This window comes from Hetaerina americana, unplaced genomic scaffold (genome assembly GCF_022747635.1).
Source record: "Hetaerina americana unplaced genomic scaffold, ioHetAmer1.1.p SCAF_8, whole genome shotgun sequence".
Lineage (NCBI taxonomy): Eukaryota > Metazoa > Arthropoda > Insecta > Odonata > Calopterygidae > Hetaerina > Hetaerina americana.
Window position 1 is genome coordinate 3,118,643 of NW_027287427.1, and position 25,804 is coordinate 3,144,446.

Below are 25,804 nucleotides of genomic sequence, written 5' to 3' on the forward strand. Positions count from 1 at the left end.
CACCTGTATCATTGTTTAGATAGAGCAACATGATTATATAATAATAATAAAATATCGCTTGAGACAAGAGCCACCAAGGCCATGATAGTATTGGTATATCCCTTCACCTATTCCCCGGAACTAAGTTCCTCTGTAAGCAGGGCGTATGAAGGGAGGTAATTATTTTAGGAGTGATTTTTGAGTTTGGGGAATTATGTTAGAAAGTTAGGACAGGAAAGTAGGATTAGGGTAGTGTTTATTTGATCTAGGGAAGGCAGCCATGGAGATTAATTGAAAGGAAAATATTATTCATATTAGATTGAGGAGAGATGGTCGGTGGCGTATCATTAATCTTCACTCGTGCGTTTGCTGATACGTCCCCGCAAATCCAGATGAGCGCCACTACGGGAGCGAGATACCGCATGCACCAATCGAATTTCAACCCCGAACGGCCAAGGGGTTGCAGAGTACACATATTTACGAGTCAACATTTTCCTTTGCACTCAAAAGAAAGTGAATTTATGTAAGCTCAGCTGCCGATGGATTTAGCGAAAAAACGAATCACTTCGCAGTTTTAAAATTTGGGAACAAAGGAAGTCCCGAACAGGGCATAAACTACGAAATAGAGGGTTCAGTATTGACTACGGCCAACCAAGTTCAGGATTTGGGGGTAGTTCTAACACCACGCCTTTCATGGGGAGCACATATCAGGACAATATGCGGATCAGCTTTAAAGAAACTTGGCTTCATAAAACGGGTGGTGGGGAAATGTAATGAGAAAGTTAAAGAGAGGTGTTATTTTGCTCCAGTTAGACCTCATTTGGAATACGCCGCAAGTATTTGGGATGCTTGGGAGAAAATTTGGCAAAAAGAATCAGATAAAGTCCAGAGAAAATCCGCTAGATTCGTTAAATTTTGTTATGATAAGAACACAAGTGTGACAGGGCTCTTAGGGGATTTAGGCTGGGAGCCACTTGAAATATGAACAGATCAAGCGAGACTTAGACTTTTCGAAAGGTTCAGAACAAAAGAGTTTAACTATGACACTGAAGGAATTATAATGGCCCCACACTACTTGGGTAGATCAGACCACAAAGATAAAATAAGGGAGATAGATTCCAGGTCATATAGATACAAATACTCATTCTTTCCCCGAAAAATCAGAAATCATAATAGTAAGAAATCGAAGTCACTTTAGAAATATTAAAAACATTGAATTTACAAGTCGTAACAAAGTTAAACACTGCAAAGATATCAGGTATATTTGTAGGCGTTTGTGTATGTCAGTTGTTAGTTTTTGTGTGTTTGCAAGTGTGTGGGTTGTAAAGGTTTTTGCATGAATACATTCCATGTTTTGTTTGTGGTTTGTATACATTTACGGCTTTTGCATGCGGTTTTTTTCTCAATGACGGGTGGTGTCCTAACTCCCCCCGCCACACGCCCTTGCGGCGGCTAGCGGGGTATTAAGTAGATGCATATGAATCAATCACGACTGTGCAACGAAAGCGGAAGGTATTAATCTGTCGATATTGTGGCGTATTTGGCTGCTTGGGTGATCTCATTATGAGGCAATTTCAGAAGCGATCATTCAAGGGGTGGAGAGGCAGGGTACGAGGGAAGACCAGCACCTTTCCTCGCGAGCCTCGCCGTCTGCAGCGCGGCCGTAACATGAATCACGGCCGAGAGCGTCGCCGCACCCCAGTCGGCAACGAAGGACACGGAGTGGGGCGATGGAAGTCTATCGGTTAAGGTGCGGTTCGGACTATCCACCGCAATACTTCCAAAACTCACCTGACACAACCAACCATACGAGAACCCTACGCTAATATGAACACTCCAACCCCGCACACTACCTGCAACTATTAATCCCGTTTATAATGCCATTTCTTTTCCTTCCCAAAGCGTCTTACCTAACAGTGACATCGCTGTCTTCTATAGCATAACGAAACGCACTGCATTTACGTACCGTTCCTGCCTCTTTTTGAGTTTCTCCCTAAACACCTCCCTCACCGAGACTCACCGTCGCTTGTTTTCCGTTCCGTCCACCTCACTCTCTCAATCTGACAATCAACTACCACAACGTCAATCCCCCCACCGCGTCAACGAGCATTTTTGTGCCCCCAGGGGTCGCCGCGTCTTCGGCTACGTAGCAATCATTGACCCCGCGAGGGCTTCGAGACATTGCCGCACCAGCCATGGCATTCACGTCGGAGTGCGGCGACGCCAACCTCGAGGGCGCAACCAAACGGGCCGCACGCATCCCGGAGGGCAACTGCGGGGCGCCACTGGGCAGGCAGGCCACGCTTACCTGCCGGCGTCCCCGCATCCGCGTCGGCCGGTCATGACGGATGGACGGAAGTGTCCTCCGCCTTCCCGCGCAGGCCTCCTGCGGCGCGGGGATGCCCTCCCCTCGCACGCTGGTCCCGCGAGGGCCCACAGGGGGGCGGAGGCGAGGAGGGGGGTGTTGACACAAACACAATCACAACGTAACACACTACTCACGAATGGGAGGGGGGGCAGACTCCGAAGGGGAGTGGCGGTGAGTGAGAGAGGGCGGGGGGGGGGGGCGTGAGGGTGAGGGTTCCAGGAGTGGAAAGGGGGGCAGGTGGCGGAGCGAGGACATTCTTCATGGAAGAGTACCGGAGACCGAGTCGAAATAACAACCTCCCCAAGGGGTTGCCATGTGGGCGTGCCCTCCTTGGGTCAGCCTACTGCACATTCCGATTCGCCGGCCGACTTCGTGACCCCTCCTAAATGTGGGCGGGGATTATCGACGGCGCGACGCAGGAGATGAGGGATTGCTCCGCACCACTCCATGGGCGGGGCGCGCGGGCCCAGTGGGCGTGGCTTCGGGGAGAAGTTGACGCGAGGTATGGGATGGGGAGAGGGAAGGAGAGGAAAAAGGGAGAGAAGGAGAGAGATGGTATGAGAAGGAGAGGGAGGGAAACAATCTGGTCGGGTGGGTCAATCAGTCCGCCTCAGCGGATGAGACGTTGAGCACGCATACGAGGAAGGTGTTTGGGTTTGCGACCAACCGGGCCGGCCGCGCTCGCTCGAGAGCCCTCGGACGTGGCAGCGTGAGTGAGCGACCGTCGGGTGCGGACGATGCAAGCACAGTGCCGCCGGGCGGCTGATGCCGCCGGCCCCACCCCCGCTTGAAGCCACCCACCCCCGCACCCAAAAAGGTGCCCGCCCCCTCTAGGTACTACCCTTCCCCGCCCCTCCCTTCATAAGGACGCTCCCCCCCCTCCGGACTCCCCTCGTCTTCTTCCTCCCTGTGTATCAGCCGACCTCCGAGCAACCAGCCGACCGACCCGCACGCTCTGACCCCGACGAGAGTGCCCAATTTCGCCCGACCCCTTCGACGTCTTCCTGAGTCGGCGGCTCCGAGGGTGTGTCGAGGCCCCATCCGCAATGTTGGTGCCGCCGGACATGATGGCGGCGCAGTCTAAGATGCTCTACCAGCTGAACAAGTACTACGGGGAGCGTGTACAGACACGCAAGGGGCAGGTGGCGAAGACCATCCGGGAGGTGTGCAAGGTGGTGCAGGACGTTCTCAAGGAGGTCGAGGTGCAGGAGCCGCGCTTCATCTCCTCGCTGACCGAGTGCAACGGCCGCTACGAGGGCCTCGAAGTGGTCGCGCCCTCCGAGTTCGAGGTGGTGCTCTACCTCAACCAGATGGGCGTGTTCAACTTCGTCGATGACGGCACGCTGCCCGGCTGCGCCGTGCTCAAGCTCTCCGACGGCCGCAAGCGCTCCATGTCCCTCTGGGTGGAGTTCATCACGGCCTCCGGATACCTCTCGGCGCGGAAGATCCGCTCCCGGTTCCAGACGCTCGTGGCGCAGGCGTGCGACAAGTGCAGCTACCGCGACTCGGTCAAGATGATAGCGGACACGACCGAGGTGCGGCTCCGCATCCGGGAGCGGTTCGTCGTGCAGATCACGCCCGCGTTCAAGTGCTCCGGCGTGTGGCCTCGGAGTGCGGCACATTGGCCCATACCGCACATCCCGTGGCCGCACCCCAACCTCGTGGCGGAGGTCAAGACGGAGGGCTTCGACCTGCTCTCCAAGGAGAGCGTCGCGATGCAGGGCAAGCAGTCGGCCATGGAGGGCGACGCGTGGGTGCTGTCCTTTTCGGAGGCGGAGAACCGACTTCTGCAGGGCGGGTGCCGGCGCCGATGCCTCAGCATCCTCAAGACGCTGAGGGATCGACACCTGGACCTCCCCGGCAACCCCGTCTCGTGCTACCACATGAAAACGCTGCTCCTCTACGAGTGCGAGAAGCACCCGCGGGAGATGGAGTGGGACGAGTCGTGTCTGGGAGACCGCATGAACGGCATCTTGCTGCAGCTCATCTCGTGCCTGCAGTGTCGCCGGTGCCCTCACTACTTCCTGCCCAACCTCGACCTTTTCAAGGGCAAGTCGCCCAGCTCCCTGGAGAACGCCGCCAAGCAGGCCTGGAGGCTCACGCGAGAGCTGCTCACCAACTCGCGCTCACTCGAGAAGCTGTGAACACCTCGCCGAGCGCGGGGTCGAGCCGTGGCCGGCGATCGGCGGCCCGCCTGCGCGGGATCGGTGGGCCGTCGGTGGCGGTGGTCGGGAGCACGTGGTGGTCCCTTCCCGCGGAGGGAATATATGCTCCGGACGCCAAAAACATCGCCCGACAAATCTTGGCTTTCCGCCGATCCACGTGGTGCGAGAACTTTCGCCTATTTCCTTACGGCTTCACGGCCAATTATGGAAGAATTCGCGAAGGGCAAGGATGTCCATTAAATCTACGGCGATTACAAGGAGCCCCCCAAGCCGGGATGGAGGGGATCCGAGAAGGCGACGGACGGGCCGGCGGGAGGAGCGGCCGCATCCGCCCGGGGCCGCGGGGAGTAGTGTCTCGATAGTCTTTCCATTGTGCTCAGTGGTGCGTGTGTGTGTGTGTATATGTGTGAGTGTGTGTGCCATGTTGATGCCCACTCCGAAGACTCGTCTGTTAATTAGGCATGGAGATGTTCATATTCGTACAGACCTTAGATCATTTAACGCACTAGTAAATAAGGTAGGAAATGACGAGTGGATGTATGACCGTCGTGAGTGAGTGAGGAATAAGGTAAAGTACATTTTGAACAACATTTGCCACAATTTTGATGTTCCCTCTGCCATTTGGGTGTTCAACCGACCGTGACTCCGCGTTGACCTCCGACATGCTTCCCCGGTGGTCCAGCTGCCCCCCGCCGAGTCACTATGTTCAGCATTATTTAGCCATTTGTTATTGCCCTCGCTACGGATGTTTTCCCTCGCAGACCAGGTCGACGTACGCGTGATGACTTCATTTTCCTGATGATGTTCTTTCCGGCGAATGATTCCTAAATGAACATTTATTGTGAGGTTTCATACGTTTAAGTGTGCGTGTGTCACCGCTGAGCCATTTTCATTTGCAGAGATTTTCTATAATGAGTCAATGAAGCTTGTATGGTATGTGATCTGGTGTTGTATATAAGTATTTGCCTGTTTTAATTAAATTATTATTGATGTGAACATGCAAGTTTTTTCTAATTAATTCAAACACTATCGGTCAAACATCTCTCACCTTCCCCGCACACTCGGCACCCAGTGTTCTATCCGGTCGGCGTCCATTCCAATAAGGTGGAAGTAACATGTCCACCACTTCATCGAAGCTGCCATCAATTTGTTTAAAACTTCACTTGTATTTTATACCTTGATGAAATTACTTGCACGAAGAGTCTTCGCTGTGTTTAACTAGCGCCTAATTATTATGCAAGCACCCTATGGTTTACATTACTTCACCGAGAATAAAAATGACAAGGCCAAAAGAAACCATAAACGGATAACTAAAAGGAGCACAGGAGACATCAAATCCTAGGGCAAACAGATTCGGAAAATGCATTTCAAGTCAACAAGCCAGAGTATTAATAGAAGTTTTTATGGGAGGCAGCTGAGGTCACTTGCGCCATTATTGATGGATGGGAAAGGATAGAGGGTGGAGAGAAACCCGGCGTCGGCATTAGCGTACTCTTTACGAAAGGCGCCAAGGGGTCCGCAGTTTAACGTCCCATCCGACGGACATCGCACTCCCTCAAAGTTATCATCACAAAGCACCTCAAGTAGGGATTAAAATACCACTGAAAAATATTTGTTGTCCCCAGGATTTGAACCCGAGCCCTCTCGGTGGGAAGCCTGTACGTTAGCCACTGCACCATCCCGATACCCACAAGGCAGAAAAACACCGTGCGGTTGCATGGGAAAGGGCTTTATAGACCAGTTCAAAACAAAAAATCCGATAGAGTGGGGTCCCCTACTAGGGCGAGCGCCTGTGCTGCAAGCCACGCCACGCGGGGACACGCCCCCGCCGTCAATGCAATCTCGACCGACATTTGGCGAAGCCATTCCCCACGACATCACCCCACACCACGCGCATAACACACGTTCGCAATTCAACATATACAACATTAAAAATTAAAAAAATACCTGTTTTTTTATTGTTAGTTACATTAAAAATGTAAAATAATTCAAGTAATTAAGATAATGATAACTATGTACATGAACGTGCTACACGGTAATCAAATTGTCGAACACTTATCTGCGAATAAAAGACGAGCTGTTTATAGCAGAATGGGCGATAAACCAAGGTAAAATCAAACATTGACAACATACTAGGCAACTTAAAATGAAATTTGGATAATAATTTTACACAAAACATGGTCCCTCGTGGTTATTCTGATCCCTCTCATCTTTTGCAACAAATATTGTGTCTTAAATCAGTCGGTTCTGCACTTGATCTCAAATCAAATCTTATTTTCGCAATATCTCCTAGCGCACTTCGATGGGGCTAATAATACATTTTCCGCGTCATCGCCGAGATGACTTGCCTCCAATTTCTGCAAGAGATTTAAAGAGTAATATGACCTACGCTTCGGGAATGACTCCCATGCTAGCCCCTCTAATAATTTACCTACTCTGCTAATTTTATCCAAACAAAATTTTGAAAATCCAGCTCCTCTCCGCTGCACGGCAATCAATCCAACTTCATAAGGACCCCTACATATATATCATCAGCATACACATTTTCTAAATTAAGTATAAATAGCGAAAAGCGGCATTGCTCTCGTCACATTTCCACAAAATGTTTTGCTAGCTGGTATTTCCCGTGTAAATTCCCATGGTACATATTGCCCGCGTTAATTTCACCCAATTATGGCCGTGATTACGGGCAGCGCCGAAGTATTTATCGAGTCAACACTTTCTCTTTCGGTATTTTTGATGCAATAGCCGCTCGGGAGGGAACCGCTCCAATTCAAACAATTCATCACTGCACCCCCTTTAAAGGTTAACTGTTAAATGTCGCACCGACGTTTTGCTGCATTGCGATCATCTGCTAGGGCTACCTAATCTTCAGGACTACGGATATGCTATGTGTAAAACACTCGTAGACGGCAAATGAGCGTATCATACCATAAAACCACGGAGTTAATGCCATCACAGTAAAGAAGGAATAAAAGAGATCCGATAACACTTCCCTGGGGAACACCTGAATTAACTTCTAGTGCATTTCAGCTAACTCCATCTATGATTGCTCTTAGTACCCGACGATTCAAAAAGACTTTAATCCGACCCAGGATATGTTTATCTCGGCCATATGCTTCTAGCTTCATGAGTTGTTCACCATGAGGCGTTTTGTGGAAAGAATTTTTTAAAGTCTAGAAAAACCGCGTTCACTAGAGAATTATTTTCTCCATAACCCAAAATATCATGAAGCGATAGTTGCGTCTGGCAGGATTAACCCCATCGCAAATCGTGCTTGCTTTTCATTAATTTTCACCCATGACTATCGAGACGCCTCATTATCGAATCAAAGATTAAATGCGCCGTGCTCTCGCATCATATGGACATGAAGGAAATAGATCTGTAATTACTTGGTTACATTCCGTCTCTGTCTTCAAATTGTGAGGTACTGCAGTAGTCATTTTCAAATCACTGGGAACCTTGTGCTCTACTAGCGATTTCTAATATGATTCCTAGATACGACTAACTTGAATATGAACTAACTAACTTAAATACGGTTTCTAGAATTCCAACACTTAGCATTCGATTGGGTCCGGAGAATTTGTTATGATTAATGTTTTTCAGAAAACGATCCATTCCACAATGTGAAATTTCAATATCTGGCATCAGATGAAGGAAATAATAATTAATTACCAATCGGAAGGCTCTCGGTGAGACTTTGGTCATAGTGCTTTGGAAGAAAAAATAATTTGCGTTTCCTGAACATATGGTTACTCTCTTTCGTCTGAATCGTTTCTTGAGTGAATTACCTTTAGACTTAATTTCCTTGAAAAATGGGACAAAATAATTTGGGAGCATCTAGCTTTTAATTTCGAGAAAACTGTTTCTTTCGAAAACACCTTGGACTTTGCCCGGTTGAACATCGCCAATGTCTTATTTAAATAATGGAAAGTATTGGAGTAACGTGCCATTACGTTTTAACCGAGGTCTGTAACGTCCCAAGCAATTTTAGCGAGGGTCAAAATCACTTCTCGCTCAGAGGAGCGACGTCGGACGCCCACACGTACACGACGATACAGCCACGAGAACTTCGCACATCGGAGCTCACAAACACTGCGAAAGCAAGTACGCCCGTGTACTCTCGATGTTCGGTTGTTTTTCCGCGCAATCCTTCAAAACGAATTGCATTAAAGCCTCCGTGACTCTGAACCTTAGCTCTCTCCTAATACAGACTTTAAATTGCTATTTGCTTGATGCACTCTACTCTAGGCCTACAATCCACCTTGAAAATAAAAAAATTGTCCGCGACCCAAGTCAGAAGGACTCTATTTCGCAATCAAAAAATTATACAGAGGTCTATTCGTATATCCATTTTCGCAAATAATCTTTGTATGTACGAATGGAAAGCGTCACATTATATCATTGAATATCCGGGACTGAGAAACAATGGAAGCTCTTTAATTGACGACTTAAACGTATCGTTCAACAGAGTCCAACGCGGACGAATGAAGAATCCTAAGGCACTCGTTGAAAAATCGACTCGTGAACACATCGGTATGACGGATGACTTCCCCTCGCACGATTCGAGATATAGCCTGCGACAAAATTAACTCTCGGAATGCCATTAATAATCAATCGTCCAAACGGCTGCTGACCTAACACCCCCTGCCCCTCACTTTCGTCATGGCGATGCTAATGCATACTGAAGTGTTCAAGTAGACTGCAGCATTTTTAGGTTATTGTAACGGACACACCATGAATCAAGTATAACACTACGTAAATGCCAAATATAATGAAAAAAAATCGCGTTTTTGCTTGAAATTGCCAATCACTGAAACCTAAATGGGAGGAGCGATATTTCTCTGGGTACGCATCGTTTGTTTTGGAGAAAGAGAGTTATTGCTAAGCTACCGAGACATCCTTTTTGAATTTTAGAGCCTTCGTATAGGAAAAGGTTTATCAGTGACCAATTGCCGTATTATATAATTTCATAGGCAAGCGCGTCACGCCAATACTTCAAGGTTTAACCCGACGTTTAAGCAAAAACGTGTTTGGCTTTGACAAATACAAAGAATTGCGAGGAAATAAGGGGCAGTTACTTTGAAAAAGCCCTCGGATCACCGAGTATGAGGACGCATCGGTAGCATTACTACCTCAGCCGTTCGATCTGATGACGAAGGATCTCGGAAGGAATTCAGGTTGAGGCAAAAGCTTTTTACAACATTAACCACTTGCATTTCATCTACATCGACACAATGACCCGCAGGCCAAGGCAAGGGTGTGTGGCGAGGGGTGTTAGGTAACCACCCGCAAAATAGAAAATTAATTCTTTCATTCATCTCAACGCACATCAACTGGTGACTTATTTCAAGTGACTACTTGGTGCCCTTTCCCGCAGCTCTATGAAAGTTAGAAAGGTCCAAAAAGTGTGCATTTCCAAGCGACAGCAAGGGACAGTAAAATTTTCTTCGCCAACGTGAACACTAACTTCGCTGGTGCTTACAAAAGTGGTCGGACTTTCGCGGCAATGTTCAGCGGGACATCCATATCCGTGTAGTAACCGTCCATGGGAACCCATAGCATTCCCGTAATTTCCGGAGAAACAGGAATCCGCGAGAAAGAATCGCATGGATTATCGGCGGCGCGGGCGCGAACCGCCCTCCGCCGACGAAATCGCCGCCGAAGGAGAGCCGATCGGATCCCGGCAACATCCATCCACACCTCTTTATACGTGCGCCTAAGTTCTATCTTAATGACTTTGGTTAACAAGACTGTTAAGGAGCTTTTTAAAGTCAAAATGACGTCAATTAGAAGTATCCATCTCTTCTCATATAAAACGGATGGACAATTAAAATTTTATTTTTTAAGTTTATGGAGAAAACATGTATATTACAACAAGAATTACTGCAATTGAACATAAGTACCGATACTATCTCAAATGTTTTGCGCGAACTTGAAAAATAAAATGGTAATAATAATACATGTATTTTAATTAATTAACTTCATGCAACAATTTTAGAGTGTAAAAATCATTCGCCTTGACTAGCCTTGTATGTATGTATGTAATTGTTTAATTGAAATGCATATTATCGGATGACTCCGTCAAATGTTACTGTTGCGGCATCTCCCGCAGTTTCTTGGAATTAAGTAACTTTATCTTAATTCATTGAATATGAAGTGAATCGGGTTTTTTTAACTGCACACTTGGAAAGTATCCTGTAACACAGGGAGTCATGTAATATTCTACATTCCCCTACACAACACGCATGACTTTTTCATGTATGTTTTCCCTTGCATCCCATTGGGAAGTTTCAGTTTTTTTGCTCTGAAAGCGTCCGAAGTCCAATGAAACCTTGGGAAAACGTTTTTATCCATCGCTTCCCTCGAATGGTACCTCACTCCCGGAACCACAACCGTTGGTCCTCCGGCAACGAGGGGGGGGGGGACGGAATACCGCGCGTGCAATGGGCTCTGCCCGAATCGACGCGACGGACGCGGCACGAAACGCCGCGGCGGCTGCCAGGCGACCACGTTGAGGTCAGCGAGGGTGGAGCAGAAACCTGGGAAAGCAGTGCTCATCTGTCGGAAGCGCACTCGACAATTATCAAAATGGCAGCAAATACTTCGAGCACCTCTTCGTCAAATTCCGAAATAAAAATAAGGAAACAGAAATACATTTGCTGGCTCGCATTTTCTCCGTTTCCTATAAGAAATTACATAAATTCACGGCAATATGGTATTACAATCGTCGATAAAAACACCGTGCGCGTGCGATCGATGAGAAGCAAATATTTGCAAATCTGCACCAAGCAGCGGGTACGAATTCCTCCGGGGCGCGCTCTCTCTGCGACGGCACCGCCCTCTCACCCGGCCAACGCCGTCCACCCTCCGCGAGAACTTCCCGTTCTCTCGCCGTAAAAATAATCATCTTAGCCGAACGCAAAAATACAAGAAGTAAAGCGCTGTTTCTCTTTGAGTTTTAAATTTCTATTTACATAATACCCTGACAGAGTGCGTGGCCGGGGGTGATTACACACCTGACTGCTTTTGCTCCAATATAATTTTTCCCCTTAGCGCGGTCGGAAAACGTTATTCTGACCCTTATATCGTTCGTGGACAAAATGACATATTAAAATCTATCTCTTCTGCACTTAATCTCTCTACTTTTATTGACATGATCTCTCGTACCGCAGCACAATGGGGTAATAATGCATTTTAAACATCATTACTAACGAGAGGCCCGTACAATGTATGCAGGAGACATGCTCTGTAATTTAACCTTCGCTCCATGAGTGATTCCTAGCCCAGTTCCTCCGATAATTTTGATATGCTACTCCAATTTATAATAACGACGAGGCCTACCCATTAAAAGATAATATGTTTCTTTGATCTTTTCGTCACATTTCCCCAATATTTATTTTATTTATTTATTTGGCATTAGCCTTAAAAAAGCAGGTGGCCTTTACATCGCACTTTGAACATTCATTACGACTAGCATAATTAGATACATTGAGGAATACCCACATAGGTAGTTATCGAACCGGCGACCTCTGGGTTTGCAGGCAAACGACGTTACCCCACCTCCACCGGGGCCAAAGTATTTCATTAACTTTATTCTTCTAATAAATCCAAACTTTTTGTTACCTTGTCCACGTTCTCCCCATGGATGTGTTCAACCCAGGAGACGTCGTGAGTGAGTGTAACGCCCAAGTATTCAATCGAGTCTACACTTTCCATTTCGGTGTTCCCGAAGCAGTAGGCGATCTCGAGAGAATTGCTATTTTTCAAAAATTCATCAATACGCACTTTTACAAGCATTAAATCTAATTCTTATGTGTGTTACCAGCGATCTATAGACATTATGTCATCTGCTAGAGCCCGAATGTTTTCTTCCTTCCGCGATTCATTAGAAGACAGTTAAGGGGAGGTCGAATCGTATTGATTCCGCTACCGAAGCACGTGCACGGTTCGAGCCCCTCCGAACGCCAACGATTCTCCCGAACGCACGCGGTGGGCCCCCGAGTGACAAAAGGGGGGGGGGTCCCTCCCAAATGGCTCACTTCCTGTTGTTTCGGAGGTCCCTCCCGCGCGGTTTCATTGAGCGCGAATCGAGTCTGATTTGTTGAGCATGGAAGAAGCAGACGCTTCGGTTCCTTCCAAACGTTCGCCGCGGCACGTGGGAAAGGAAACTCAAGCAAGGGCGAGGGAGAGTGTTGGGAAGAGAGAGGGAATCCTCGGGAGGAGAGTGGCGAGCGCCGCTCCCTGCAGTCGGAGGCTCCTGCCCCAGGTGGCATATCAGCAATCCCTCCGAATAAACTGCCTCCGTGGAGGGAGGGGGACTAGCCTTAGGCGGGTTTTCGTCTTTAAATGTGTATTTGGCCAATGTGGCTCGTCGCTTTCTTCTGGCTATGCGTGCCACGAAACGCACTATTCCTATCCTTCATGACATTATATAGTTGATTGCCTTGCCTATTGTCATTTTCTTTCGAGTGTCGTCCATTTCTCCTTCGGTGGGTGAAACAGCACCCTAACGCCATCTCCTAGCCAAAGAATCGGGGCACTTGGTTGCATAAACCCCCCCGCAGATTTCACTGTAATTTACGTTTCCTCGATAGCTTAAGTGGTTAGGCCAAGCCGAAAGATCCAGTGTTTAAGTCCCGGTCAAGGAAATATTTTTACAATTGTGACGTAGTATGGTTGATTGCTTTCCCTACTTTCCTTTCCTCTCGTGTCCCCGTTCATTTCTACTTCGGTGGTTGTAACAGCTCCCCGACGCCATCTCCTACCCAAAGAATGGGGGAACATGGTTGCATAAACCCTCCGCAGATTTCAGGGAAATTTACGTTTCCTCGTTATTTACGTCACTTGCCTTTACTCAAGCGGTTCAGAGCATCGGCCCGCCAAGTCGAAAGACCCGCGGTCAAACTCATTATTTCCTCCTTCCGTTGAGAGAGGTGATCTGACCACCAAAATATTTAACAACTTTCTTTATTTTGTGTTTCTAAGTTTCATACATCATCAACACACTTGTGACTGACCTTATATTCACGTTTGTGAACCTTAATGAGAAAAACAGGGAAAGGTCACTCCCATATCTAGTTGACGTTTCTACGGCAGAACCGTCATCATCAGAATGCTCATATTGACAGCCGTGCCGTGGAAATGTCAACTAGATGTTACCGTCCTTTCTCTGTGTTTGTTCATAAATATTGTGATAAAAGTTTTCAGACATTTTTTTCATCGCTGAAGAGCATTCCTTTGCGAAGATATGCAGATATACGAGCATATATACACCAATATGCATATACATACATGTATATATATATATATGTATATATATATATATATATATATATATATATATATATATATATATATAAACAGATATAAGGAAAAGGGATAGGACAACACATAAAGGAGCACACTATCCCTTCCTCTGTGTGTCTCGTCTATTTCTCCTTTGGTGGGTGAAACATCTCTTGGCCAAAGAATCGGAGCACTTGCTTGTATAAAGCAGCACAGATCTCAGTGTAATTTAAGTTTCCTGGATAGCTCAAGTGGTTAAGAGCCTCCGCCCGGCAAGTGGAAAGATCTGGATATCATGTCCCGGTCTAGGAAATATTTTAACTCTCGTGTTCTGCTTGATTCCGCCTTCCCCACCTCTCCTGTGTTCGTCCTTTATGTGTGTTCCTATCCCTTTTCCTTACATATGTTTTTATATAAATGAGTATTTGTTCGCCGTTTGGCGGGATTTCGTGTTTGAATGTGTGTGTGTGTGTGTATGTGTGTGTGTGTGTGTATATATATATATATATATATATATATATATATATATATATAGGAACTGACCCCCCTTATTCCCCTTCTGAAGTGTGCATTTCACACGCCGTCGGGCTTAGTACGGGGTGAACTCTACCATCACCCACCAAACGGACCTTAGGGTTGATTACAGTGTTTATGATTTATATATACACAATAAACCCGGGTGAAATGGTCGATACCGTCCTTGCCCATGGGTCCGCCGCGGTTCGCCCTGGGGCGGTGCCCTTAAAGAGCGGAGAGCCCCCAGCTGGTCTGCGGGGGGTCTCCGCTGCTGGGGATGACCTGAGCTGGTGCAGGCTGCATCGCGGGCCTATTTGATTTCATATTACCAAAACTCACACTACTCTTGTTGTATTATATATTCCTTGGATCAATAAATACATAGAGAGCACGGAATGCTCCAAAGAAATGCCATCAAACCCGAAATACGTGTGCATCCGAATTTCCGAGAATACTTTACTGCATTAAGTACTATTCAAGAAAATATATAGTTATAGATATTACTTCACCTTGATATAAGCTTGGATATCTTAGGAAGGAACAAGGATGGGCGTGAATAGTGAAAGAAAGACGAAAGCACGGGAGTCACTTGGAGCGCAGGCTTGGGAAAAGTCACAATTTTATAAGAAAGGGTCGCAGCACTCCGATTTGCTCGTCATACCGACGGAAAATATCGAAACATTACTCCATGGCGAGAAAATGGAAAGAAATTGCCTTCGTCTTCGATGCAATGAAGTAACTAATCAATGGTTTTTCCCCTGAGCTTCAATAGCAATGATTCGTCCTTTGTCCGCCGAGTGTTCGTCGTGAGGGCGAGGGCGCGGATCCAGGGTCACCGTGGCGTGCACCATTCCTCCCCGCGAGCGCTCGTTTGATGCACGAGATATTGATCCGTTTTCCGTTTCATTCCCGACTTGCCACGGGACGCCAATCGTCCGCCAACGACACGGACCCAGACTCGCATTTGCCGACCGCAAACGGTGAAGACCACGCAGGCTCCCGGCGAGGGCAACGCCGGCCGCCCGCCTCCCCATTCCGAAAGCCATCCGCTATTCCATTACTCCTCGGAGCTAGGGTACGTTTTCGATAGACCCCTGCACTGCAAACTGCTGCAACTCTAAGACTTGCTTGATACAGCACAAAATACCCTTGATTCCAAGAACCATTGGTGCAACAACTCATTTTTCCTTCTCTGCGCGTACCTTCCTTAATTCCATCCAACGTGCAACGAAAGAAGAGAGAAAGCGATAAGGGTATGCTGCAAGTAATATATTGGAAGCACCTTGAAAAGCGGACAAAAGAGACATTTAGTAATGAATAAGCTAAACATTAAAATAATAGGGCAAAAACTAGAGCAGTTAGAACAGTTTACATATGTGGGAAGTGTTTTGGACCAACACGGTCAAAGTAGTAGGGACGTAAGGAGAAGAATTGCGCTAGGCAAAGAGGCTTTCACAAGGAGGAGGGCGTTGATGACGGGGACGTTGAGTAAGGATGTTAAGAAAAGACTCGTTAAAACTTTGATATGGAGCGTAGCTATGTACGGCGCGGAAACGTGGTCACTGAAGCCGGAGGATAGAAGTAAATATGGAGGCTTTTGAAATGTGGGTGCGGAGAAGAATGGAGAAGGTGCAATGGACAGAGAAGAAAACAAAAGAGGAAGTACTTGGTATGGTGGGCGAAGAGAGGTTCTTGTTGGGAGTAATTCTATGGATGCAGGAAAAATGGATGAAGGGCATATTTTATCGGCAGTGGGATGTTGAAGACAGTAATAGAGGAGAGAATGTAAGGCAAACGAGGGATGGGCAGGAATCGGATAGAGATGTTGGACGGGATGCTGGGAGGAAGGAATTACTCTGAGATGAAGAGGGACCTGATGTGGAGTAGGATGCTGGATTGTATTTTGATAGGAGTCACAAAATGTTTATTTATTTAGTAGTTGTGTCCATTCTAAACCTACTTTGGCCGGTAGATTACCGACACCATCGATTAATAATGACATCCGAGTTTTCTTGCGACGCAGGGGTAATTATTATGACGCCAAATTTTCCTCGTGGATTCGAACACTTGAGGTGAAATAGGATAAACAAGACACCGTTACGCATGGAGTCGGGATGAGTACGAGTATTTAACAAATGCAAAGAGAGCATTTGTTAAATACTCGTAATAAAAATATAAGAAAGGACAACAAAATCGGACACGGGCAAAAACCAATGACTTTTGTTTTAAAAAGTAAAATATATAATTTAATTTTGTTGACCTTTTCATCATGCATATAAGCATGCATGGGCGTACGCGGTTCGTGTGTGAGCGACAAGTATGTGTGCGTGCGTGCATGCCTGCATGCACGCACTCGTAATTTTGCATAAATGGATGGTGCCCCAACGCCTCCGCGCCAGACTGCTTCCCGGTGGCCCGCGACGTATCCTTAGTGTTCGCACGTCCTTAGATATTAAAGGGTATCGTTAACATTGAATATAAGATTAAATATTACATCACTGGGCAGAAAAATATTGACAACCTGAATCGAACATTTTCAAATGGGAGTCAACTCAGAAGTAAATGTTTTAGTATCCCGCTAGTCACCTCTAGGGTGTGTGGCAGGAAGTGAATACACACCAGACTAATTTGGACCCGATTATGACCCTACCGCGGTCGGACAATGCTATTCTGATCCCTTTTAGTTCGTGGGAAAAATGAAATCTTAAATCTATCTAGCCTACACTCATTCTCTCTAATTTAATTAGCATGATCTCTACTACCGTAATCAGATTGGGGTAATGAGTAATAGCCAAGGGTAGCAAGAATAAACGGCCTATATAAATTACTGCAAGACGCTGGGCTGTGTATTTCCGTGAGACACCAAGTAAACAGAACGCATCATCGAATAATTCGATTCCTTCCGAGAGTATTTTACAAAATTCTCCGATTCATCACTTAAAGTTCCCTAGCTAGTTACTTCGCATCTCTCCTCCTTCCAAGAGCTCCTCGATGACCTTTCCTCTTCACAGTGATGCCCTTCCGCATCTGAGACCAAATTTGGCTTAGATTCCATCATAAGCCATTATATTTTCCTAGAAAACCACTGCTAACTCAGAACTAATCCCCTTTCAATATGAACGCTGCCGTCGCAACATTTTTCATCACAAAGTCACAGCTGCCGCATTCACAGCACCCAAAGCGCATTGGGATCAATTGCTCCGGCTATCAGTCCGGCGCCACGAGGTGACTTGGACCACCGACTCATGGCATCGCAGTGACCGGCGCTCCAAAATGCTTCCCTGAGGTCAATGGAACCCAATCCAAGAGGGCCGACACTGCCTTCTTTGCTGCGACGGTTTTTTTATTTCATTCAATTTAAAAGAATCCTAAATTTTACATTATAATTTCTTATTTTTTTAATACTGAAGTCATAAAAAACTTAATTTATTTTCGTTAAATCGCATCATTGATAATGTCTCTTTTCTAATTATTTCAGGCACCTGCTAACTCAATAAAAATGTAGAATTCGCGAAGTAGTCATTTCCGTATTGCAATTATCCTAATGCTTCCTGTAAGCTAGGGAAATATCGCGTGGCTCGTTTATAAACAAAGAATGTGTATCATCACTCCAGGTAAATCACGGGGATTACCGTTCAAATGGCCGCGTGCAAGCCCTTGTATTATTTATCCACCCCGGTAAGACTTGGCAATAGGAGAGCCCTCCTGCTAAAGAGAAGGAAACCCCCTCTCCAGCGAGATAGAGCGACCGAACAAATGAGGCCGACACCGCGCTCTCTCCAATGAAAGCCAGCCGCGGATCAAAGCGAGTGCTACCCCCTCCCGCGGCCTCATCTCCCGGGCAACCCAAGGCACCGCCTCCGTCGTCGGAGGACGGCAAACACGTTCCAAGTGGGACTGCGGTCAGCCGAGCCCGAATATTCGCGACGCCGCCTCGAGCACTGCAATTTGGATCCAGTCCTTAAAACGGAACGTCCAGGCCTCAGCCGCAAAACGGACAGTACGGGTATTCGCAATCGACGGGGTGAGTGGAGCCACTTAAACGTTTTGACGGACATCTGAGCTCTTGTTTTATTTTTTGGATATCATCACCCCTACGCACAGCACAACTACCGAGTGGACATGTACACAAACTTAACTTTTGCATCAGTATGGAACCAATTTATTCCATCTTATCATCGAAAGAATACCGAATATTTGAGCTAAATCCAGCCACAGTTTACCTCCAGAGATAAAAGACTTGAACTATTTATAATTCCACGCAATTTAGGAGATAAGCAGAAATACGCACAACGTGGACTTTTTAGACTTGAAAGAATGAACTGATTTTAAATAAATTCTAAATGCTTAACTCTGGAAACGAGCAAGTCAAACTTGACGTTAAAATGTAGCCCCAACTTCGAAGCTGGGACCTCGAACTCGCTTGGAACCAACAACTGATACCCAGATGGTGCAGTCGGATGATATAGCACCATGGTATCTGCAGCCCCTCCCCCTGCCCAGAGACTGATGCCTAGGCAAGTCGTTAGAATACGGGAATTGAGGTCGTAGGTAGACCCATGTCGGGATGCGTATGATATCTCCTTGACGACGTTGGATCCAACAAAAGATTGATTCTGGATTGTGGTAGTGGTGGTGCGTACCAGGGGGCGGGGTTCCTCAGGCGACGCGGCGGTAAAGGAGGCTGCGGAGGATGTGGAATGCTCTCAAGCTTCGAACGGTAGTGAATGCAGGAAAATAGCGACGCTTAAGCACCGAGAATCAAACGAGAGCCGGAATCAGAGGATTGAATCGGGCCACAGTTAGGGAAGTCGCAGGAAATTTACGCGATCGTAGTACGCATAGCCCGGAATTTGGATCGTATCAGCATGATTTGGAGCCTTATACGAGAGGTTTTAATGGTAGATTGGGATATTTTTGATGATAGTGGACTGAAATACTATATTGAACTGCTGTCTGTCTTTCCATCGTGCCTCACATCCTTTAGGGCGGTCATTTTACGAACTACGCACCCCAGGAGGTACGTGTAACGCGTGGGTCTACTTCTAAGGGAAACAAATAATCAAGAAAATTTCTGTTGTGTGTTTCTGAATGGGGTCCGAAATAAGAAGCTTTTAAGAAAAAATTACTTGTTTGAAAAAGGAGACCATAATGGCTCTAAATGTGAGTTACAGAGTAATTATGCAAATTTTTAGAAATTGTGTAAACGCGGCAATACTGAGCATACGTGGGACCACTACCTCGACATCACGCTCTCAGCAGTCAACAGTTTCATTCAAAGCACATTTATGAAACATTAATATATTAACACGGAACCCAGAGGGTGGACAAACGGAAAGAGATCACTTATGGTTATGAAATATCATGGGCGAATGGTAAGGAGTTTCGGAAGGCGTTAGGCGAATTCAAATGTAAAATATAGGCAGAAAATTTGAAAGAGGATCCGAAAGCATTTTGATCACACACTAGGGAGACTTAGAAGTCTAACGTTAATTTTATTATTATTATTATTATAATAAGGTAATCTAACGGTTTAGGTAGGTTTTGCCTGGTCAAAACTTCCAAATAAATATTTTGTGACTCGTAACAAAACACAATAAAGCATCCTACTCTACATGAAGTCCCTCTTCATCTCTGAGTACTTCCCTCCTCCATTCATCCCGTCCAACATCCTTATCCTGCTCCTGCCCTTCCCTCGTTTTCCAAACATTCACCCCTCTATTACAGTCTTCAACAGCCCACTGCCGATAAAATTCGCCCCTCATCCACTTTTCCTGCCTCCATAGGATTTCTCCCAACAATTCCCTCTCCTCGCCCACCATACCAAGTACTTCCTCATTTGTTTTCCTTTCGGTCCATTTCACCTCCATTCTTCTCCACAACCACATTTCAAATGCCTCCCATCTACTTCTATCCTCCTGCTTCAATGACCACGTTTCCGCGCCGTACATAGCTACGCTCCATATCAAAGTTTTTATGAGTCTTTTCTAAACATCCTTACTCAACCGATAATTTATTATATTCAAATACAGATAAAGGCGAAAGATTAACCAGCAGGTCATAAAAGTCCGACCAATCAACTTCCTTCTTTCAAAGCGTTTTTACAAATGTCTCACCGAATAGTTTATAAAGTCGGTTCCGGCAACCGATGACTGAAATTGAAATTAAATGCACGATAGAACAATATTCGCAGAAAAAATTCTAAATATCGTCCGGGCCTGATCAAATAACAGCTCATATAATTCAGAAACTAGCGCCAAATAAAGAGTAGTGTCGAGATATTATATTTAAGAAGCCCATAAAAGGTCACAAGGTTCCCATTGCTGGTAAATAACTAATATGACAACTATTTAAAATCGTAGATAGAAAGTAACGGGGTAATTACGGAGGTTTCTCTCTCACATCCATACCATGCCAGGGCATGGATCATGTAATTGTTCGCCCCAAAATGAGACATCGGCATAATCGAGATTTAATGGTGAAAATAGCTAGTGAAAGAGTAGATCTAGCGAGAGACGAGTTTATCGCACATAATATTTAGGGTTCGGGAGAGAGTAATGTTCCGGTGGAAGCGATTTTTTCATATTTAAAAACAACCCTTCGACAAAATACCTCATCGTCAACTATTCACAAAAGCAGGAAGCCTATGGCCTAAATAAAAATATCCGGGGTTGGATTTAAGACTTTTTGAACTGCCGCGTAGAATGGGTTTTAATGGATGGTGCTTACTCTAATGTAATAAAAGTCACTCTTTTATTCCTTCTATACGCTAACGACATTAAGTCCGTGGTGCAAGATACGTTTATCTGCCGAATAAGCAGTGGTTTGCAGAGATATCCGAAGCCCCAAGGATGAAGCAGCTGTAGCAGATGACTCTAATGCTACACAACGTTGGTGCGACACATGGAATATAGAATTAAACATAATAAAGGTGCGTAATGATGAGCTTTTGAAGACAGAGCAGTTCCCTCCCGAACGCTAACTGCATTAGGAATACTGAAAAAGAAAATGTAGACTCTAACATCAATACATAGGCGTTACCTCTTCGGGGTGAAACACATACGGGGAACATTTGGACGGACAGAAATAAAATTACGATTTATTAGAAGAGTAATGTGAAAATTTGAAATTCTCTTCAACGAAAACGTCAAAGAGAATCACTAGTTGTTACGATAAACTGAGTGGCGTGTCTAAATTATTAGAGAGGCTAGGTTGAGAGTCACTCATAGGGCGAAGGTTAAATGACAGATTAAGTCTCTCGCATTAATGGGAAGCATGCCTCTTTCGCGATGATGTTGAGAATGTGTTATTTACTCCTATCGCACTACGGTAGGAGAGATCATATCAATAAAATTAGAGAGATTAAGCGTTGGAAAGAAATATTTAAGATGCCATTTTTACCATGAACGATAAGGAATCAAAATAACATTGTCCGTACCAGGAGGGAAGTTATTTTGGGGTAGGGGTAGTCCGCCGCGTAATCACCCCCTGCCACACACGCTAACGGCGGCCTGCAGAAGCGTATGACTCAAATGAAGTGTCTGTATCTAATAGTTTGAGACGTGCACCTAATCTTAGTGTTATCCTAATGTCTTCCCGATGCAGATTATCCAATAAGAATGCGACGCTTTCGGGTCGTGCAGAACTATTCTTCAGGAACGGGCAGCGTGCCTTGTTTGATTCCAGAATGGATGCCCACGAACCCAAAGGCACCAAAGGGTGCCGAGCACCCGCCGTCGTATTCAAGCCGAGAGGGAGGTGAGCCGCCACGTGTCTACAAGAATTATGCCGGCGAACCCTGCCTCCTCGGCGGCAAATTATTAAACCAAGTCCAGACCAGCGCCTGGAGCTTCCAAACCCCTCTCCGACGCCCCGGAGGAGGATGCCGGAGTCGGGGGCTATGCCGGGACGCAATGTGGCTAAGCGGGAGGGGAGGGGGGAAGGGGAGGGACTGGGGTGCACGGGAGAGTAGACGTGCGTGCATTCGAGGGGCTGGCGCACAGCGGAGTGGGGTGAGCACCCTGGAAGCCCGCTGCTGGGTACTCGCGGGTTGGGGGGCGTAATTCGGTTAGCACGAGGTCCCGGGTGTGTGGGGGCGGCTGGGGGTGCGGGGGTAATTCAGATTTATGACCGCTCCCGCTGCGCACCCCCCAATGCTATCGAGCTGCTCCCTAAAGCGACCCCCGCACCCGTCCCCAGCCATGCGCCCGGGGGGCGACGCGCCTTGCTTCCGCCCCGGGCGGCGAGCTTCTCCTCCGCCCCGGGCTACGTGCGTCGTTTTCCCGGCACGCCCCCTAGATCGCCTTACATCTATGGCGCGCTCACGAGCCCACGTCCGCACGCCTCTTTTGAACTTCTGAGTTTTGGTTTTGCTTCTGACCACAGGGAGGGAATAATCTTCGCACCGGAACCTGGCAGCAGCGGATAGGGCGAAACGACAAATCTCCCGTGGCCAAGCCATCATTTTCCCTACATAAAGCTGTCCCTTTCACGAGCAAAAACTCAAGACATCATTTATAAATTCAAGGATAAATTTCGCAATACTTATGCCTGTTAAAATGCTTTGATTAAAGCCTCTACGTGGTGAAACGAAGGTAATCTAGGAATATAACTCTCCTCACTGTTTTCCATTGCTGAAATTCGGTGATTTTAAGTGATCCTCTTTTTTCAGGAGTGGCATGGCTTCCGCAAACCGCATTCCCTCAAGAAATATGCGAAATCTACCCATGCAGAATTGGGCTTTTCGGAAGTTCGCGTGGTTTAATTGAAAAATAATTGTCATTCCTCCTTCCATTTTTATTTTTTATCATTTTAGGGGGTGCAAAATCATCACGCAGTCAACTAAGTGGGAACCACCACTTCAGGTGTCCCCGTTTTCGGTAAAGTTTAATCAGTCTATTCACTCTATTAAAATGGCAAACACAAAACTTCCGTAATCAATCTTTTCAGGCTTAACTTCGTGGAAATCCATGACCACTGATATACCTGGGGATGACCCCGATGCGATTAAACTTGTACCCAACAGAGTTGGTGGAAACATACATTGGGTGACATTTTACTATTGTGACTAAATTTCCGATTGTTTCCGAATATTAAAATTTGCGAATTACCGCAACCACAAAAAGCTCTCATACATTTTACAAAACGCCGGAGGGGCGTGTGGCAGGAATTGTTAGGCCACCAGCTATGCGTACACAATCTCATTCATGACACATCTACGCAAATATCAGCTGAATTCATGCACTCGAACAGAGTTGATCACAAGAAAATAGGCACTTAAATGAGACAATATTCAACAAAGGGATAAGTATATTCTAATCATGCGGGAACAATGTTGTAAACAAGGAAGGGGATACTGGATCTCGACTCTACATCTCCCCAGAAGCAGACACACGGACAAACAGAGAAAACGTGCGAGGAATGGACCATACTTACTCGATTTCCGGTGAAACCATCGAATAGAGAGCTCTTTACGAGAAAAAATCGCTCCCGCTGATAGACCCGGAGAATGGAGATAGAGAGAATGAGAGAACTACTTTCTCACGCGGACTTTTCCATTCGCAGAGCGGAGTTGCGGGAATGGAATGGAAGCGCCGTAAGAGCAGTCCGGAATTTAAGACCGGAAGTAATCACTCTCTTTTGTAACCTTTTCCATGACGCCTAGATATGGTAGAACACTGCACGCCACCTCTAGGGTGCGTGGCAGGGGGTGAATACAGACCAGGCTAATTTTGACCCGATTATGACCCTACCGCGATCGGACAATATTTTCGTGATCCCTTATTGTTCGTGGGAAAAACGACATCTTATCTGTTCTACACTCAATCTCTATAATTTTATTGAAATGATCACTCCTACCGTATTACGATGGGGGCAATGAGTAATAGTTACAAGTAACAAGAAGATAGAGCCTAAATAAATTACTACAAGATGCTGGGCTGTGTTTTTTCTTTGAGACACCAAGGAAATAGAACGCATCATCGAAGAACTTCGATTCCTTCCTAGAGCATTTTACAATATTCAATTAATTTAATTTAATTAATTTTCTATTTACGTAATACCCTGACAGGGTGCGTGGGAGGGGGTGATCACACACGAGACTACTTTTGATTCAATATACTTTTCCCCTACTACCACGGTCCGACAAGGTTATTCTGATCCCATATCGTTCTAGAGAAAAATCACACCTCAAATCTATCTATTCTGCACTTAATCGCTCTAATTTTACTGGCAAGATCTCTCCTATCGTTGTACGATGGGGGTAATAATACATTCTCAACATCACTGCTGAAGAGACCTCCTTCCAAGTCATATGCAAGAGATTTAATCTGTGATTTCTCTCCTACAACTACACGTTTTTGCTACTCGAAGAGTGAACACCAAGATCTGCTTTTTTCGTGCAGACTTCTCAATTAAGATGGCGTCAAACTAATTATTTTCAATGACCTAGGTGAAAACAAACAATGATTTATTTCATTTTCAACCACAAAAATTATCAAAAAAATCTAAACTACACGTGCTCTTTCATCGCGACGGATATCTGTTCGCCGAGCCATCTCACCTCAAGTCCGAGAAATCACTAATCTATCAAATATATGGAATCCCATTCGCTGGCATCGTATTAAACAGAAGTAATTTGGTATATCGCGATGTGGCCTTTGCTTGCATTTCGATCCGCTTCCTCGCCCGGGCGGAGCAGGGAGGCCACGGGGTCACCGGGGGCTAACTCGCCATCGCATCGGCTTCGCTGGCGATGACTCCCGAGGGCATCACCGTCAGGGGTCACCGATCCTCGATGCATTTTCGTGTGCTCTGATGAACTGATCGAATCACTCGCAACTTAAAACTGCGAGTCGCGGGAAAAGAGGAAAGACAGCGTTGCATGTCGTCCACGCGACGCACGATGCTCACCGCTTTCGCATCCCCCCTCGATCCATCGGGGGTTCGAGGGGGACCTTCGCAGGCGGGGGAGCGGGGCCTCCGCAGGCGGGGGAGGGAGGCCTTCGCAGGCGGGGGAGGGAGGCAGAGGAAAGCGGGCGGCGGGAGGATTACGTCTCCCCGCCGGCGAGAAGACGCAATCGCAGTACGTCTCTAATGCACAACACCGCTCCAATCACCTCAACCACTTACACCTATACTTTTCAGAAATATAAAAAAACTATAAACACAGAACGAGGGTAAAAAAGAAACTTTACAATTCCACAATAAGGATGGGATATTTCACGGCCATGGTTTCGATACTGCCCCCATTATCATCGGGTGATCATCAGGGAAGTGTAAACATTCTTTTTCACCCTCATAATGAAGGAATACCACAACGTTAAACCTGAAACTGTTATGCGTATGAACACAGTAATCAACCGGAAGATTGGTTTGGTGGGTGATGGCAGAGTTCACTTATTAAAGGGAATTAATTCACTCGAGCGACCGCCGATATCTCGCATGGATGCGAAGAGGCCGCGAGATGGGGGCGACGTCTGGCGGACGT

General features: G+C 46.4%; 2 protein-coding genes across 9 annotated transcripts in view; one reads left to right on the forward strand and one right to left on the reverse strand.

Moving 5' to 3' along the window:
- Positions 1-25,804, reverse strand: part of rg (A kinase anchor protein rugose) — a 1,244,182-nt gene that overhangs the window by 221,643 nt on the left and 996,735 nt on the right. The window lies entirely within an intron of this gene.
- Positions 2,820-5,538, forward strand: LOC139697969 (protein mab-21). The gene has a single exon (XM_071596825.1). The coding sequence runs from the start codon at positions 3,394-3,396 to the stop codon at positions 4,489-4,491; it is 1,098 nt and encodes a 365-aa protein (XP_071452926.1). The 5' UTR covers positions 2,820-3,393; the 3' UTR covers positions 4,492-5,538.

What these genes read in the sequence shown, in the direction of transcription:
- LOC139697969 (XM_071596825.1), top strand. Translation starts at nt 3,394, where the DNA reads ATGTTGGTGCCGCCGGACATGATGGCGGCGCAGTCTAAGATGCTCTAC.